Source organism: Bicyclus anynana, chromosome 3 (genome assembly GCF_947172395.1).
Source record: "Bicyclus anynana chromosome 3, ilBicAnyn1.1, whole genome shotgun sequence".
In the NCBI taxonomy this organism is placed as follows: Eukaryota; Metazoa; Arthropoda; class Insecta; order Lepidoptera; family Nymphalidae; genus Bicyclus; species Bicyclus anynana.
Window position 1 is genome coordinate 18784379 of NC_069085.1, and position 19800 is coordinate 18804178.

The following is a 19800-nucleotide window of genomic DNA, read 5'->3' on the forward strand; positions in this document are numbered from 1 at the left end:
TAAGTGGTCTTACAAGGAACACGTCGTAGCAGGCGTAAGATAATCTTATAAAACCTTATACCGGTACATATAAGTAATGCTGCTTGGCGTTAGACGTAAGCATCGCAGCAGTATTTATCTGGATGAGCTTTATCACAAAAAGCTCTAATACTACCGGCATCTGAAAATCCTGTTACAGATTAGCATTTTTGCGTTGAAAGTCGTGAAATTAATCTTGAAATGTAACGTTCCTAAAAACAATAGATAAATTGATCCACTATATCTGAACACCTGCGTTATCTTTATGATAAATATAATCATTACTAATATCGCGACTCAGTTTTACGCTGAAAACGGTTCGGTACGGTAATGAGAGAGTGACTTTGTGTGTTTGAGCTTGGACTCTTCATTATGTCGAAACAAATTCCCGGACCGAGTGCACATATTAGTGTAGACATGGTGCGTGTACCCAATCGCAATTTTGGGTACCAAACTAATAGTCAACATATGAACCACGTTGCCAATGCTCCAAAAAGTGACTTTGCGTACATCAATGCAGCTTATGTAGGGAGCACTAATAGTGTAAATGAAAATAGACTACAACAACCGCCTGTAACGTGTGTGCCATTTCATTTATGTGTTAAGTTGTATGTTTAATGTGTTGTTTGTGTTGGGACAAGGATCTTGTCATGTGATTTATCTTACATCAAAGACATCTGTTATGGAGTTACGTAAATCTGCACGACTGTACACAGTACTTTCCCTTTCATGGTGTTTTCTATAAAAGATAAATCTTTATTAACGATCAAATGTATGATAAGTTTAAGTATCTATCTTCCTTATTTAGGGGTCCGTGTCAAACAAGTCTATATTTTAGCTATATAATAATAGACACACATTTATTTACTCTATTGGATATCTTTCTTACTGTTACTTGTTACTATACTTTTCTAAGGAAAATTAAGGAATCCTTCTAGAATTACTCCTGTGTACGTCTTTAATTATGTCACAGTACATTTTTTCTGAAGGTACTAAACCAATTAAGTTAAAATTGCACACATATCAATTTCTGTGACTCTAACTCAGTGTGTAGTAAAAAAACTTTTTGTACAAAGTTTTTTTGCTATATATACTGTATCATTTATCACACTAAATTAAAGTACAATCCAAAATAATTATAGAAGTTTAAATATCTTAGATTTCATCAGGTTGTCGATGTCTTTGTTTTTACTTTATCCAGTCTAACAATTATTGCTAGTAACTAAGCTAGAACATTATCTTTGTTAAAACGATAAATTATTTTATTATCCTACCGATAAATTTCCTTAACATTAAAGTGATATAATCTCGAGTATCTTGAAAAAATTATTTGTATAACGCTATCGATCAATTTACATCAAACAAAGATTTTATAACTTGTACTGCGTCACTGATACGCTATCACACAATTTTACAGATGGATTCAGAACAGATAAACTTTTATAACAAATACTTAAGTAAAAAAAGACAAGTAAATACTTAAGTAAAAATGGGTATGTGACTTTAATTATAGTATCTAGAGTTTTTATCTCTACCACACTATAGACCCTGTATCCGCATAGTCTATAGAATGATGCGATTTACGTTTCTCTTTTGTTTCTTTACACGTAGACGAAATGATGATCATCATTGGAGATATAAAATTAATTTTACTACATTCTGTGATTTAACGTATCTGTTTGTATCATGTATTCGTGTGTATGCCTGTAGAATCACTGTATTTATAATAATCTAATCTGTAGCTTCGTAAGTAGATTTCACATATTAAATTAAACTTTAACTCAATTATTTTTAAAAGTAATGTTTTTGAAATAAATTTAGAACTATTAGGTTTAGCATCACAATTATTTCAGAACAACACCTTGCGATATGTGGCATGGCCTACAAAAAAGTCCCAGCCCGGGATATTGCTATACCTATACTCCCCATAAACAAAGAGCACACGAAAGCAAAGTGCTGTATTTTATAGCTTGACCAAGGACTCGAACCCAGAATCTCGAGACCCGAAGTTACATGGGCTAAACATTTGACCAACGAGGCAATCGATACATTTTTCCTTAAAGACCAACTTAAATTATTAAAACTTTTCTATTGATTAAGGATACGTCTCGCGCCACTATGTTCTGATCTCACCCTACTTAGATAAAAAGAGTCACAAAGTAGACGAGAAAAGGTAGACCTGTCCATATGCCGAAAACATTTTAGACATATTTATCATGTAATGGTAAAGAATAGACATTAATCGGTGTTTATCATTTCAGTGTGATACGTGAACAATACTGGGCGTGCTCAAAATGGCCATTCATGACCAGGATCTTGGTCATCGCGGTGGGACTCCTGCTGGGCGCTGTCATCGGCCTCTCCATCATCATCGCGATGGATAGAGAAGACCACCAAAACACCAACATCTTCAGAACACAGCCGGCGCCTGATTAAGGCAGAACCTGTATGATATCGTGGTGTGATAACCTTTGATGACAAATGTTTTGTGGACTTATTGCCACGTGTTAGCTGTAATTTTTTTGAATATGTTTTACTTTTAATATATGTTCTATTAAGTGTAATGCTTTCTCTCTGTAGTATCGTAAGATAGACGTAAGGTTAGGATTATGTTGTATTGACTAGAATAATAATTATTATGATCTATAAATTATCGCATTGGCGCACCGTAGTGGGTCTATTACAGAAAATAGTAACAATACTAATTAAGAATAAATGTCATTTATTTATCGTTTCTTATTTTATTTCTTAGTTTTAATTATCTTATATTTTTTTTGCGAATTTGGCTTGGTTGAAAATACCTGTCTTGATTTACTTATCAATGAATTACTAAGAAAATTCAATAACTTCTAAGATCTTAATTTCTCCTTCTTCTTCCTTCGGCGCTGTAACCCTTTGTGGGTTTTGCCTCCACAACCACTTTTCGTGTTTGTTCTTATTATTTATTTTTGTTTTTTCTTTGTAGGGTTCGTGGTCAATTTATTGGAATTCGCAACCATATAATAATTTCTTATTCCATGTTGAGTGGTTAGTTCAATATGGATTTAGAAATTATTTTAATTTACAGTTAATAAAGCAGGTTTGCAACAGGCTTTACTCTCTAAACTAATGAAACCAAAGTAACAAAAGGCACGTTAAATAAGAGTGTCCAATATTAGTTATATAACACTTGAACATTGTACGCTTCATGGAAACAATAAAAATGGTTATTCCAGAAATCGCAAATGATTATCGACTCAGATAACAATGCATTGTACAAACATCGATAACACTAATCCGCCAACTAAATTAGATTGTCGTGTTTGCAGAATCGACAGCCGCCATTCGAGATAGATAAAATATTTCATCATATAGAAACAAGAAGAATTTGTTATTCCAAGATTAATATGTATCTCGATGAGAAATTGCGAGAACTGTCTACGTTTTATCGATCGAATAAAGTCGAGAAGATAAGATCAAAGATGATCCAGTGAACTTAGTGAAACTTGAATCTACTAAAATCAAAAGTACCATTTTTTAGTGATAGTTGACGGAATAAACTTATAATCCAATCTTTGTATATAATTTAATTTCGTCCCATAGTAACCTAAATATTGTATACAATGCGTGTTCAGGTTTTAGTGTAAAAACTATTTATACTTACACACAAAATTACATATCTCTCAATACCTACAACTATTGTAATTATACTTGCAATATTATATCTTAAAAAATATAACACCCGCTTTAATATACTATGTAATATCAACTTATTGATTTACTTTACTCATTTTAGCATAATTCTTTTACTAATGTGTATTTATTACCGACGGCATAGCAGTGTGTAACAGAAATATAATAATGTACTATCAGAACTGTGGGGGTATACGTAGTAAACTACAGACTCTGTACATGAATATTCTATCGAATTCGTATGACATTATAATCCTAACCGAAACCTGGCTGGTACCCGAGATCAATGATAGTGAATTCATTGACCAGCGGTACGTAGTGTTTCGGTGTGATCGCGATCGCGCGGCTACTAAAAAGGCGGACGGAGGAGGCGTTTAAGTAGCGGTGTTGAAGAACCTAAGACCATCCGAAATTACTGTACCGAGTAGTTGCGTCATGCACAGATACTTGGAATGCATTAACGTGGAGATTCCTGGTAATAGAACGTTTGCTCGTATTATTTTTTCAGGCGTATATATTCCACCTAGTTCCTACATAGAAGCATATAAAAACTATTTCGAATCTTTGTCAAATCTAATGAATGAAGTAAATGTGGATAAATTTTACATTATCGGTGACTTCAACCTACCTCGCGCATCTTGGACTCCGAATTCACAGGGTAATGGGCTGTTATGTGACGGTGTCACTCCTGTAACCTTGGAAATGCTGAATTTTTTGTCAACGTTAAACGCCGCTCAATACAATACTATTCGCAATTCTTATAACCAAGGCAGAATCCTAGACCTAGTTTTATCATCTAGCGATTGTACCGTTGAAAAACCTGACGTTCCCCTACTTAATGAATCAATTCACCATCCACCGCTCATAATAAAAACAGCCGAACTAGGCCTTCCTATCATTCAGAATAATGTTCCCCGTTATAATTATAGACAGGCTAATTTTGAAGCCATCAACGAAAGTATCAAAGCGATACCATGGGAGGAACTATTTCTAGACAAGAACTCCGAGAAAATACTTGAAATTTTCTATGAACAAATTTATAGTATTATAAAATCACACGTACCCTTAAAAGTAACTCGTGCCAAATATCCAACTTGGTTCTCACCTTCACTCATTCGTATATTTAAAAATAAAAACAATGCCTGGATAAAATGGAAAAAGTACAACAATATCTCTGACTATGAAACATTTTCAATCTTCAGGAAAAGATTTAGTACCCAGTGTTCGAAATGCTTTGCCACTTATAAAAAGTCGGTGGAGGATAGCGTGCGTTCAAATATCAAGTATTTTTTCACATATGTTGCTAACCGCAAAGGTAAATCTGGAATACCTTCTACAATGAAGTATAAGTCCACACAATCTAGCGATCCGGATAACATATGTAATATGTTCTCGGAGTTCTTTCAATCCGTCTACGAACCATCATCACTATGCTTGGAGAACTGGACCCCTCCTGATGGCGATAGTTGCAACCAGTTGTTAATAGACAGTTTACAGTTTAGCCTAGAACAAGTTTGTAAAGAATTGAAATATCTTGATACCTCCAAAGGAGCGGGTCCTGACCACCTCCCAGCAATATTCTTAAATAATACATATAAATCTATATCACAATTATTTCAGAACAACACCTTGCGATATGTGGCATGGCCTACAAAAAAGTCCCAGCCCGGGATATTGCTATACCTATACTCCCCATAAACAAAGAGCACACGAAAGCAAAGTGCTGTATTTTATAGCTTGACCAAGGACTCGAACCCAGAATCTCGAGACCCGAAGTTACATGGGCTAAACATTTGACCAACGAGGCAATCGATACATTTTTCCTTAAAGACCAACTTAAATTATTAAAACTTTTCTATTGATTAAGGATACGTCTCGCGCCACTATGTTCTGATCTCACCCTACTTAGATAAAAAGAGTCACAAAGTAGACGAGAAAAGGTAGACCTGTCCATATGCCGAAAACATTTTAGACATATTTATCATGTAATGCTAAAGAATAGACATTAATCGGTGTTTATCATTTCAGTGTGATACGTGAACAATACTGGGCGTGCTCAAAATGGCCATTCATGACCAGGATCTTGGTCATCGCGGTGGGACTCCTGCTGGGCGCTGTCATCGGCCTCTCCATCATCATCGCGATGGATAGAGAAGACCACCAAAACACCAACATCTTCAGAACACAGCCGGCGCCTGATTAAGGCAGAACCTGTATGATATCGTGGTGTGATAACCTTTGATGACAAATGTTTTGTGGACTTATTGCCACGTGTTAGCTGTAATTTTTTTGAATATGTTTTACTTTTAATATATGTTCTATTAAGTGTAATGCTTTCTCTCTGTAGTATCGTAAGATAGACGTAAGGTTAGGATTATGTTGTATTGACTAGAATAATAATTATTATGATCTATAAATTATCGCATTGGCGCACCGTAGTGGGTCTATTACAGAAAATAGTAACAATACTAATTAAGAATAAATGTCATTTATTTATCGTTTCTTATTTTATTTCTTAGTTTTAATTATCTTATATTTTTTTTGCGAATTTGGCTTGGTTGAAAATACCTGTCTTGATTTACTTATCAATGAATTACTAAGAAAATTCAATAACTTCTAAGATCTTAATTTCTCCTTCTTCTTCCTTCGGCGCTGTAACCCTTTGTGGGTTTTGCCTCCACAACCACTTTTCGTGTTTGTTCTTATTATTTATTTTTGTTTTTTCTTTGTAGGGTTCGTGGTCAATTTATTGGAATTCGCAACCATATAATAATTTCTTATTCCATGTTGAGTGGTTAGTTCAATATGGATTTAGAAATTATTTTAATTTACAGTTAATAAAGCAGGTTTGCAACAGGCTTTACTCTCTAAACTAATGAAACCAAAGTAACAAAAGGCACGTTAAATAAGAGTGTCCAATATTAGTTATATAACACTTGAACATTGTACGCTTCATGGAAACAATAAAAATGGTTATTCCAGAAATCGCAAATGATTATCGACTCAGATAACAATGCATTGTACAAACATCGATAACACTAATCCGCCAACTAAATTAGATTGTCGTGTTTGCAGAATCGACAGCCGCCATTCGAGATAGATAAATATTTTATCATATAGGAACAAGAAGAATTTGTTATTCCAAGATTAATATGTATCTCGATGAGAAATTGCGAGAACTGTCTACGTTTTATCGATCGAATTAAGTCAAGAAGAGATATTATTTTTTTTTATCTTGGATAGGCTTGCGCTTGACAACAATCATGCCTGATGGTGAGTCTAAGATGAAACGCGCTTGCCTAGAAGATGCCTATTCACTCTTGCCTTGAAGGTGCACAAATTGTAGGTGTCAGGAAACACAGACGCCGTATAGATAAGGTCAAAGATGATCCAATGAACTTAGTGCAACTTTAATCTACTAAAATCAAAAGTACCATTTCTTAGTGATAGTTGATGGAATATACATGTTATTCAATCTTTGTAGACTGTATTTGCTGCTGTAGGCAAAGATTTTATAACGATTAGATATATCACTAGCGCGTACAATTTAATTTCGTCCCATAGTAACCTAAATATTGTATACAATGCGTGTGCAGGTTTTAGTGTAAAAACTATTTATACTTACACACAAAATTGTGCAATGCGCTCAGTGAAATAGCTGAGTTCGGATAACTTTTCCGCGGTGATTTTTTTGGCATTTTTATAGTAATAGTTGACGGAATATATCAATAACCCAATCTTCGTAAGCTCTTTAACGGTACTATAGCAGTGTGATCGCGTAGTTTAGATGATTGTAGAAGCTATCGGAGTCGAGCCAGTGATCTAGAATAATGTAGGCAAACCTAAGAGCGTTTTGTTTGAGACTTGGGTCTTGGCTTAGTGAGAATTAAAACGATATTGTGTATTAGCTTTTTGTCGACCCTGAGATGTCTGAATACTTGCAAGGAGAAAATAATGCTTAGAGTCCTAAATTGTTGCAAAAAAGCACAACGACTTAGCGTTCCAGTACTTTGCCACAAAAACCGGGCAGGAATTTATCCAATCAGGTAAGTACAGGGTGCAATAAACTCTACTCTTTCCAAAGTCACGTGCTACTATCTCAAAATGTATTATCACTTACCACCAGGTGAGATTGCGGTCTAGCGATAAGTTTAAGTTGAATAAAAGAAACATACCTAATTGTTATGCGAATTACGTTATCGTTAAGAAATCTGTATAATTTTATTGATAGTAAAATTGATACTTTTTTTTTTTTTTTTTTTTTTTTTTTTTTTTTTTTCGGGGGGGAAATCTCTTTGTGAGATACCCGACTTATTGGGGACAAGACGGGTTATGTGGGACTTACCACTAAAACCCCCTCGGTGGCCACCCTCAGTGCATATTGGGATGCTCCGGGATCTCTTTTGAACTCGCCGGTGCATCCGTTGCACTACGCCTCTAGTGCTCGTCTAAGAGTATATATATATTTTATGATGTCATACCACGCATAGCAGCTTGTGCCACTCTAAGCTGCTATCTTCCAGTGTCCGCGGATTATGAGCAGCCAAAGCCCCCACTCACAGTAGTAAAATTGATACTAGATGGCGTTAAACGTCACGATTATGCTGAAAGAAATGGATAGAGCATTAATTTGGAAAAATATTGAGGTTTTTAGCAAAAATTATAGCGATCCGTGTTTCATTTGAATAAAACCAGCCAAGTGCGAGTCGAATTGTCTAACTATCATGGTTTATGAAATCTTGGTGACAGACCGTGGGACAGCGGAGTAGGTATAATAGGGTTCCGTTTTACATCATCATTATCAACCCTCTTCTGTCAGTCTCCTGTCAGAATGAAGAAAAATCCTAATAGCAGCCTGCCCAAATACAAACATTAAGTCTGCCTAAATTCAGCTATTGACCATCAATTATTCTTACGATCTTGCAACGGAAACGGCAGCGCAGATGTTTCAAAATATATTTTTTTCGTCAAGTCGAGCCATCATGCACGCAGCGACAACACACGAACAGTTCTTGACGTTAGTGATTGTCAGTATTGATGGTCAGTGGCTAACGTAAAAGAAGATAACTCTGGCTATCAGACGTTCATACTCCATATGTAGCGGCTGGAATTAAGGCCAGTTAGTTAGTTAGATAAATATAGTTTAATTAAAGTGAACGGTGGAGTCAAAGCTGATAAGCGTCATCAATCAGGTTATCTCTCATCTCGCGAGATAAGGACGTCTCTAACCTTCACACCAAAAGATGGTAAAAACATTATGCTTTGTTAGCTTGAAGATAAAATGTATAGGCAGATAAGGTAATCTTTGCGAGATATTTGAAAACTTCTCTGTTGTATTGTGACGCTAAGGTCGGAGGATCCAGGTTCTCCGTTTTAGGTTAAATTATGAGATTTGAATCTTAGTATTATAAATGCGAAAAGTCATCATGAAATCTCGAAAACTGTTTGACGTACAAAAATGAAATTTGGCAGGGAGGTAGTCTATAGTTAGTAGGTATTCACTTAGAGCAGCTTTTGCGATAGGGCCGGATTAAGGAGGTCTAAGGGCGGAGGAATTCGCGGGTGTTCGCTAGTACTATATAATAGTGTAACCATAACAACATCTCAAAGCGAATCCTAACTAATATTATAAATTTGAATGTGGGGTTTGTTTTTTACTTTCACGTTTAAACCACTAAACCGATTTAAAAAATATTTTCACCAAGGGAAAGCTATTAAGGATTTATTTTATCCCCATATTCACACGGAAGTACGCGAATAAAACTGCGGGACGTTGCTAGTAACATTTAATAGCAAAAAACTTCAAAAAAGTTCAAAGTGGACCAGACCCCAAGAAAGTACTTAAGTATGTCTGAACGATTTGTATTTGGAATAGAGATAAATAGGACCATGGAGCAGAACTTATTCGTTTTACCTCGGAATAATCCTTGGTTATTATTGAGAAACCATTCACCTAGAGTCATATTCATATTTGCTGTTAGTAACGAGGAATTACAATAAACAAAAATTATAAAGGGTTCCTTGTGGACTTGGATAACAGAACCCTAAAAACTTTCGTTGTATAAAAAATGGCTCCACTTATAAGATTGTTAGCATCGCTGCTATTGTAGCGAGCAGGTCCTATGGAGGCTGTTAACTAAATAGCTATTAAAGATGTATTTTTGTAGAGATAAGTGCGCAGTGGCGGGACAATGGCTGTCGGTACACAATGCCGGCAAATGGTACGCGGGAGATAGGATCGTCCGCACGGGGCGCCCTCTCAATCATTGGGAAACGCGCACTAGAAAATATTTAAAGCCTTAATATATGTACGAGTATATTAGTTAATATGCTCAATACTGTGAGGTGGTAGGTTCGGTCCCCACTCACTGGAATGTTGTAGAAAGAAAAAAAGAAATAAAACGTATTCTAAATTGTACCACACACCATACTGCTTAAGCACGGACATAAGTTAGTTATTTCTGCTTATCGTCTCTCAAAAGTAAAAAAAATCTTTTGTAGATTTTTATGTACTCTATAACAAGAACGCCAATGCATTGTGATGGACCTGCCAATGCATAACTTTAAGCAATGTGTTAAAAACATTTACTTAGTCGAGGTAAATACGCCATTGATGAGTTCCTTAATGATAAAGGTGCTTGGAGGTTCAGCTTCCACCTTCACACAGGAAGTAAAACTATAAAAAATTATATATGTTATCTATTGTAAATTATAATAGTTACTGTATGATTTTTTTTAAAGAGCAGCTGTTGACTTTTCTTGTCGGCTCTTTTCAGTAGAATCTCTCCCTTCCGAACCGGTGGATCTGGAAGCTTTACAAATTTACTGAACGTTCCAAAAGTGCTTGTAAACTGAGCATACACTATTGTAGCGTCCGATGCCTCAATCAGTAAGTAAGACAACCTGCTACTTCGGCATTGCCAAGCAAGAGTTGTCGTGCTTGTAAGAAACTTTTTCTTGCTTGTTTAGGGTGAAAAACTAAATATTGTATACACGACATCGGTGTGATAGGACGCTTGAACTCCTGATATATATTTTTTTATATTTGCCATAACTATGGCTTGCTCAGGTGGTTGCGACATCGAAGGCTATAATAATGCAGGCATTGGTACTCATATGTGGTACAATTTTAAATTAACGTTGTTTCTTTCTTTCTTGGTCAAGACAATAATTCAGCGGACAGGAATCGAACCACGACCTCTCAGTGATTGTCCGGCTACATTACCGTGGAACTGTTGACACTTTTATTTTTAAATATTTAAATTCTTCGTCCGCGTGGAATTCGGTTTTTTACAAATCCCGTAAAACGGGAACTATGGATTTTTCAGTGATGAAAAATAGCCTATGTCTTAATCAAGAATAAAATCTCTTTCCATTCCAAATTTCAGCCAAATCGCTTCAGTTCACAAAGGAGGAACAAACAGAAACACTTACACACAAACTTTCTCCATGTTAGTGTGATTTTAATGATGTAAAAGATTAAATTATAAGTATTTACGTTGATAATGATTAATACGGTATCCGTCTTTAGTTGATAAGGATAAACTGTATCCGTCTTAAATTCTTTCCAATTACCACGTCCATAGTATACCTAAGTACAGCACCATTTTTTGAGAAAATACATTTTTCTGGGTGGACGCAAAATACATAGTTTCATAACCTAGGACTTCATAATCCATAGCCGCACACTGAACCAACGGGGAATTTATTTTAGTAAAATTAAAAAGGTTTTTTTTGAGGTAAAAACGTTTAGTGTCGTGCCGTACCCCATTCTTCTCCTAACGGGTGGTCGAAGCGGACTAATTTATTGCCCATCCCTACCCGGTTATCGATGTGTTTAAGTGGTGTAGCTACTTTATCACAAAATAGGGATGTGCACGCTTTGAGATTAAATCTTCACGATTTTTACTCGATGAAAATATTGTTCTAGTATCGATATTTTTTTTTGTTTGCATAGTTGTATTATAAAAGTCTTTGAGCCAGAGTAATGTGATAGGACTTGCCTTGTAGATACTATCACCAAGTTTACGTGAAGCAGTATTCACAGCAATGCTGCGAATGAAATAATCGAGTCCTTTGGTGTAAGTTTTTTTTTAATACTATCTCGGCACAATATAAGAATCATGTCACCAGTTTCTAGTTACTTATCATCGAGGCAATCTTTCGAAAAACAACGATACTATGCCGATATCAAATTTTAAGGTCTTTTAGCGAATGCGAAGGGTTACCATACTGCTAAGTCTTGCGACTAAAGACATGATTCTTAATTACTAAATAAATGACAAGAAAATCAGTAGCATTGAGCGTTTAAGAGTATGGTCACTGATGAAATTACTGACACTGAAGGCTCTTACCATTAGGTTGACAGTTGGTAGTAGGTGAATTTATTAAAGCCATAAGAAAAATATATTACACATTTTTCTTCGCGCAATTACAACTCTTTCAAACCTAACCCTAAACTACCTGTTTTTTCAAGCGAACGGACGGGCCCCTAAAACATTTAGCAAACTGCCAACGTAGGCACCAGGGCTGTAACAGTTTTGATAAGATTGCGTAATGGTAATCGATTTATGTTACACCGATTAACTAAATTAGTATACAGCGCCAACGCCGCACTGTAATTGATGTAATATACGCACTGTATAGGTCGCAGTCACTGATGTTTGATACAAACCGTAGATACACGCTTACTTAGATATATTTTGTTGTTTAAGTAATAATTTAGTGTTCTGTTTGTTATTATTGTCGTCTATTTGTCCCGTGCTAGGCTTCAACCGTGGCTTATCATAGTACCAAAATGACTTGCTACTTTGTATCTATTGGAACGGCCAATGGCCGTTGGGATCCCAAGGTGCTGAAATGGCGACCTCACACCGGAAAACGCAGTGTTGGTCGACAAAGACAACCCACAAAATGGACTGAGGACATCAAGCGGGTTGTAGGGATCCGCTGGATGCTGGCGGCCCGAGACCGTGATGTTTGGAAGTTTATACAAGAAGCTTATGTCCAGCAGTGGAAATCCATTGGCTGATAATGATGATGATGATGATGACCCATTGGGAATAAGACTTGGTTTAATTATTATTATTATTAAACATTACAAAAATCGAAATAAAATAATTCGTTTGGAACCCTCTTAATTTAAAATTTAAGTTTTGCAAACTAAGCCTAATAAAAATAAATGAATTTTAACTTTGACTTGGTCTACACATTTTCACAAAATTTATAATGTTTCGTTTGCATTACAGTCGCCCTGCAGTCATTAATGTAAGATAGGTCTCTCTCCGAGCGAAAAGAACCACATCAATGCATACAGTGTGTGCCTTTTAAGTCACATTTTCCAATAACCATTCGCTATTGGTCTGTTTGAAAATTTACTTAATTTTCCATACTAAAAATTCAGGTAACTAATGGAAAGTGTTTTTCACATTTGTGACGCCATAGTCCACGTTCTTTGATGGATTTTTTGCCTAACTGAAGAACCAGTTGGCCAATTGGCTCTTTATCCTAAAATGTACGTTATCTTCGTATTTTTCGGGTAACATATCAATGGCGCGGGCCCTTAAAATGCAATTAATTTCTTTCGAGCGCATATCTAACCCCATTATTCACTGTGCACAAAGCGCGCCGCACACACGCTCCGCCGCTAATTAAAGAGTAAGGATCGTACATGTCATTTAATTAAAATATTTAAAACGACTCGCGAAAGTTTCGACCTTTGCGTTTAAGAATCCGTAATTCGTTTGTATGGAGATTCTTGGTCCGTCTGTGAATCAGAGTTTATGTAATGCTTTCTTTTTATTGGATCAATTGAGGACGCTTTTTTTTACATCTGAAAGATTCATTTAATCTACTGAAAATTCGTTGAGTAGTTTAAGGCTCAATTTACAATGCCGTGGAATGCAATGAAATGGAATTTTCAAACTTAGCACAGCGAAGTTTACCTATGTCAGTTGTATGAAATAAAATTTATTGCTAAAATAAGTCTGTTTACAATAGCGCTGAGGACCCTGAATTAAGTTTGAAAAACCTGTATCTCAGGATCCTCGCTCTTCCTGGTTAGTTTCTTGGTCCATAAATCTGCTATTTTAATAATTTAGAGAATTGATGACAGGCCCCGCGGTTATACTCGCATTGTTCCCAGTTCCTTGGGAATACTGGTAAAAATATTTCCTAAATGATTCGGTGTAAATACCTTTCTAAGGATGGAAGAATTTTTAAAATCGATCGAGTAGTTTTTAAGTTAAAGCGTAATAATCAAATAAACAAATCAAGTCTTACTTGTTCATAATATTCATCATTTACAAACCATATTCGGCTCATTGCTGAGCTCGAGTCTCTTCTCAAAATGAGAGGGGTTAGGCCAATATTCCACCACGCTGGCCCAATGCGGATTGGCAGACTTCACACACGAATAGAATTAAAAAAAATTCTCTGGTATGCAGGTTTACTCACGATATTTTTCCTTCACCGTTTGAGACACGTGATATTTAATATTTACTTTAAAAGCCCACAACTGAAAAGTTGGAAAAGTATGACCGGATTCAACCCACACCCTCCGGAATCGGAGGCAGAGGTTATATCCACTAGGCTTTCATGCTCTTCATCATTCATGTTTATAACATCTATACTAATATTATAAAGCTGAAGAGTTTGTTTGTTTGTTTGATTGAACGCGCTAATCTCAGGAACTACTGGTCCGATTTGAAAAATTCTTTCAGTGTTAGATAGCCCATTTATCGAGGAAGGCTGCAGGCTATTTTATCCGCGTATTCCTACAGGAACGGGAACCACGCGGGTGAAACCGCGCGGCGTCAGCTAGTTAGTTTATATAAATTCAATACGAGCCAACAAGACATCAGCACCTACGTCTTCCGGGAAATTCTCACGCATTCTAGACATTAACATTTAACAGTTTTACAGATTAACCGGAACAAACACACAGTTAATTTTGTATTCGTTTTCTTTCAAATGTCTAACATGCATGTAGTATTATAACTATTAATACGCCGGCGACTCTGTCTGTTAAAATTAACGAGGCGCGTACAAAGTTATTGGAGGTTTAATTAATCGTAAATCACTTTATGGTGCATACAGAAAGGGTAATGTGTTACAGAAAACGTTACATTTAACCGTGAAATCAATAGTAGGCAGACGTAACTTTAGGTGGCCTTGAAGGTCCAGTGGTTGTAGAGCATGAGTTCTACATTCGAATCTTGGTTCGAAAAAGAATTTTTTTTGGGTTTTTTTTTCAGTTAAATCGACGCAGGCGGAAGAATTTATGAACAGAACGTTGCTATTTTCGGAGGAAAATCGATGAATCCTAGCGACTAAGTCACCTCAACAAAAATCTTCTCCGCAGGATTCTACTCTACGTACATTTCACTTAGAAATCGAAGCATCCTCAGTAGATGTTGACTCGGTCATACATTGTTAGTCTATTTCAACAGCCCGGAGCCAGGCCTTCCTCCTTTTACGATTATGAAAGAGGATATGGAGTCCACCACCACTCTGTTCCAATTAGAACCACCACTCTGCTCACACGCGGGTTGACGTTGGGGTGATAATGTTTAGCTTTGAACGATCAATATCAAATGTTAATGATAATAACTTGCACCAACAGTTCAACGTTCTTTACAAGGCACAAGGGTGTATAACTACATACCCACCAACTTCCGAACTCATACTTCTTACTTATTAGCCCGACCCCTGGACTCAACCCCAAACTTAGTAATCCGAAGCCACATAAACTGTTACCAACGAGGCTTGGTGCAATGTTCAATTGCAAAGTAAACATGAACAACCCACTACTTCCCATGGCCCACCCGACTTCGAAGTCATTCGGGCCGAATCAGTGGAAAGGCAGGCCCGGTACTTGCTTTTCGCGTGTTCCTGAGCCTCCGTCTTGACTCCCTACAACTTCTTTACTCTTCGTCCTTGTCCCTGCATTCGCTTTCTCCCCCTTCTGGGGCAGCAACACCATCTAACGTGAGATTCCTCGTTTCATCCCCCGTGGATCCGTCACTGGCACCAATGCGCTCAGAGTCACGTCGCTTCTTGTGCCACCGGTGCGCGAACTCCCGCAACCAATGAAAGCTTGCCTCCGACGAGACAAGATCTGCGTAGTACTAAACATGAGCAATAAGTATAGTATAATTACTCACCCCAGGTAAAGTGGCCACTAAGACAACATGCTGGTCGCCCCCTTCAGTGAGGACGGGGCTCTGCCACCAGGTGGCAGGGTCGCCGTCTGCAGCCCTTGCCGCTGGATGCTGTCTGGAGGAGGAGCTCTCTGGACCTTCGCAAACGTCACACACCACTCCGCGTCTGTAAAGGAGATGGATGACCTATATATCCATTGTTATTATTGCCCTGCTACGGAAATATGGTTTGGAGAAACGATGGACGTTTGGACTAAATGGTGACTCTACGTCAGAAAACGCAGTATAACAAAATAGTAAGTGTTGGTTGGTAAGTGATTATTCTTTAAGGCCGTGATAGCCTAGTGGATATGACCTCTGCCTCCGATTCTGGAGGGTGTGGGTTCAAATCCGGTTCGGGGCATGCACCTCCAACTTTTCAGTTGTGTGCATTTTAAGAAATTAAATATCACGTGTCTCAAACGGTGAAGGAAAACATCGTGAGGAAACCTAGATACTAGAACTGGAACATACCAGAGAATTTTCCTAATTCTCTGCGTGTGTGAAGTCTGGCAATCCGCATTGGGTCAGCGTGGTGGACTATTGGCCTAACCCCTCTCATTCTGAGAGGAGAGTCGAGCTCAGCAGTGAGCCGAATGTGGGTTGATAACGAAGTGTTGGTCTAAGCATAATATGTGGACCAATGTCATCAAACTAGGCCAATGCGGCTCAACTCAAGACCGTTGTGTTTAGAACTCCTTACAGGGTCTATGTCCAGCAGTGAAAGTCCATCTACTGACTATGATGATGATGAGTATCTCTAGCCCTAAGGTACTCACTTCCCCGGCATTTCCCTGCAGAACTCCTCCGAGCCGAGCAGCCCGCAGGTGGCGTTGGCGCTGACCGTGCAGAAGGCGGCCACGTCGAGCGGCGCGGGCAGCAACCCGCTCGCGCCGCCCGCGCCACCGCTTGCCGCTGCCACCTCGCTCAACGTTGTGCTGCTCAAGCGGTCCAGGACAGCGCGACCTGTTGGACAAAACGTAGTTGTTGGTCAAAACATAGTTGTTGGACAAAACATAGTTGTAGGACAAAACGTAGTTGTTAGACAAAACATAGTTGTTGGACAAAACATAGTTGTTGGACAATACATGGTTGTTGGACAAAACATAGTTGTTGGACAAAACATAGTTGTTGGACAAAACATAGTTGTTGGACAAAACATAGTTGTTGGACAAAACATAGTTGTTAGACAGAACATAGTTGCTTATATTCTATGGCCATCGACTGCATTAAGGCAGTTGATGCTTCATATCGTGATGTCAACCTTTTAAAGGCTTCCACTGAAAACCAGCGCTGCAAATAAATTTATGCTGAGTGGGAGTATACCTTTATTTGGTCAGCTTTTTTTTCTTATATGTATAGGTAATATAAAAGCTTATTTTTAAGTTTTTACAGATCTAATGAAAATAATTTTTCTTTCTTTCTATATCCGCTCTCGTACAACGAGCGAGGCGAAGAATGGAATGGATGATGATATTCTATATAGCTAGCGTGGCTCAGAACCTCACCGCCACAGTTTACTTACCACAAACACTCAGAACCAAGATGGCTTTTCAAAACTACATAAATCAGAATGTTGTTTGTTCAGATAAACTAAATCCCTGTAAATATTGTTTCAAATTATTTAGTAAAAACATAAAATCTTTTTGGATCTCAGTCCGAATTTGTCTTCTAAATAAAATAAAGCTCTGTTACAGTTTAATAATAGTACAGATATTCCGAGCCCAAGTATCAAAGTCGTGTGATCACAGTAACATTAACTCGGAGCCATATAGCTGCAAGTCATAATAGTTATGACACGATGTGGAATAAATCGCGTACTTTACGACTCGTGCTACGAGAAATTATAGGTTTACCGCGGCTTAGCAATCGTACAATGAAGATAGAGTTCTTCACTTTAAGTTAGCAATGACACAATGCGTTTACCTTTTTATGTGGAAATACTCGTAAATTAAATAAATAAAGTAAATTAAATATAAAATAAAATAAATCTCAACTAATATTATAAAGCTACAGAGTTTGTTTGTTTGATTGAACGCGCTAATCTCAGTAACTTCTGGTGCATTTATCGAGGAAGGCTATAGGCTATATTTAATCTCCGTATTTCTACGGGAACGTGAACCACGTGGGTGAAACCGCGCGGCGTATACTAGTTAAATATACAATGAAATAAAAGAAATACTCGATTAACATAGATTTATTAGTCTAAGATTCGTACATTATTTTGTTAAGTCAAGTAACCTTACGTGTGTAAGTCTTTGATACATATTTTTAGTAACGGGGAGACGTTTTTTGTATTTATAAATTTTCAATTTTGTAATGGTTGTACGGTATGTAATGGTTTACCTGTCGTTGATGAATACTTAACAAAAATCATTGAACTAACATACACGTAATCCTTCTTATCCATACTGTAATGATCGATTGGTTAAAATGATTTTCCAATCCCAGAGATTATCAAAATGTATCAAAAAGTCCTTCAGCTTTCATAAACTACTCTATACGAGATTACTAAACTTTTTTACTCTAACTTCCACTGTTTTGTGTACAAATACGTTGTGAAACGTATTTCGATAAATTCATACTGTATATTTATTAAACAGTGTATTATATACTGTTTATAGGTAAAGATATAGCGGGACAAGCACGGGTTAATTTCACCCATTTCATCCGACGCCGCCGTAATACCTAACTGTTATGGTAGAACATCGCGGTCCATATGCTGTGCTGAGATCTTAATGCAACACGGATGACATTTAATGATATTATATGCAAACTTGTACTTTCAAGTGCTTTTGGATATCTATTTCACTGTGGAAGAGCGGTTTGGTATATGCCGCATTGCTCATGACTAAGAGCCCCGTAAACATTCAGAAATAGAACAGCAAATTTCGTTAATAATCACGTGAGTTTACTTCTGTTTACTCAACTGAGCGACTAGGAGTGTTGTGTGTTTATTTATAATTTAACACTCCACGGTTTCACCCGCGTAGTTCCCGTTCCTGTGAAAATACAGGGATAAAATATAGCCTATGTTACATAGTATTGATCCAAATAGATCCAGCAATTTTGGAGTGAAATCTCAAATCTTTATCTCTATTCTTTTTAACTCTTTATAAAATCAGTTAAGAATACAGAAAATTACCTTATTCACGCTTCCTTTATTTACGTTTTTCACTTTATTCCTTTATTTGCGGATTAAAAATTTTACGTCCTAATTCCTATATTCGCGGCCAAATATTTCGTTATTCGCGTATCTGACGAAACTGATGTAAAATCTGCAAATTTAAACTTTAACTTGGAAATACCACTATTGCCGAAATTGCGAATGGATGGTTTAAGAATGCCACTGCTTAAAATCACTCTGAATAGAAGCTTTTAAAAAATGTCAAGCAAGAAAAAAAATTGAATTCTTCAAACCATTGTCTTAGACTGAAGATAATCAACAACTCTAGATACATTAAAAAATAATCTTTGTTTCAAATTCGCCTTTATGTGAGGGGTTATTATTTTGAAAGTTGTTCTGGTAATAAATTCAACACTGTGTGTATATCTGAAATGCAATATGTATGTGCTGGAACCACAAATAAAATATAACCATATCTCATAACTAACAAAAATTTACAGAATTTTCCGACAATTTTAACGAACGGCTCATTAAGACAGTATCCGCGTCCAATTTAAGATATTTCTTTGAAACCACCTAATTAATTTATTTGTGTGTGGTTGTGTTATATTACACTACTAGCGGACGCCCGCGACTTCGTCCGCGTGGAATTCAGTTTTTCACAAATCCCGCGGGAACTATACATTTTTCCGGGATACAAAGTAGTCTATGTGTTAATCCAGAGTAAATCTATTTCCTTTCATAATTTCAGCCAAATCGCTTCAGTGGCCACAGCGTAAAAAA

At 36.9% G+C, this 19800-nt stretch overlaps 2 protein-coding genes across 2 annotated transcripts in view; one reads left to right on the forward strand and one right to left on the reverse strand.

Moving 5' to 3' along the window:
* The window catches only part of LOC112049345 (laminin subunit alpha-1), a 186822-nt gene that overhangs the window by 127882 nt on the left and 39140 nt on the right, over window positions 1-19800 (reverse strand). Inside the window, exons 2-3 of the mRNA XM_052891292.1 lie at window positions 16670-16856; window positions 15855-16017 (exon numbers count right to left, since the gene is read on the reverse strand). Of these exons, the coding sequence (XP_052747252.1) occupies window positions 15855-16017; window positions 16670-16856 (350 nt within the window). The remainder of the gene's footprint in view (window positions 1-15854; window positions 16018-16669; window positions 16857-19800) is intronic.
* LOC112049321 (uncharacterized) lies at window positions 230-3325 on the forward strand. The gene is made up of 2 exons (XM_024087171.2): window positions 230-596; window positions 2280-3325. Exons 1-2 carry the CDS (start codon window positions 391-393, stop codon window positions 2452-2454), a joined length of 381 nt encoding a protein of 126 aa, XP_023942939.2. The 5' UTR covers window positions 230-390; the 3' UTR covers window positions 2455-3325.

Coding starts and splice junctions, on each gene's coding strand:
- LOC112049321 (XM_024087171.2), top strand. CDS start 391: ATGTCGAAACAAATTCCCGGACCGAGTGCACATATTAGTGTAGACATG. Junction 597..2,279: donor CTACAACAACCGCCTGTAAC/GTGTGTGCCATT, acceptor TTATCATTTCAG/TGTGATACGTGAACAATACT.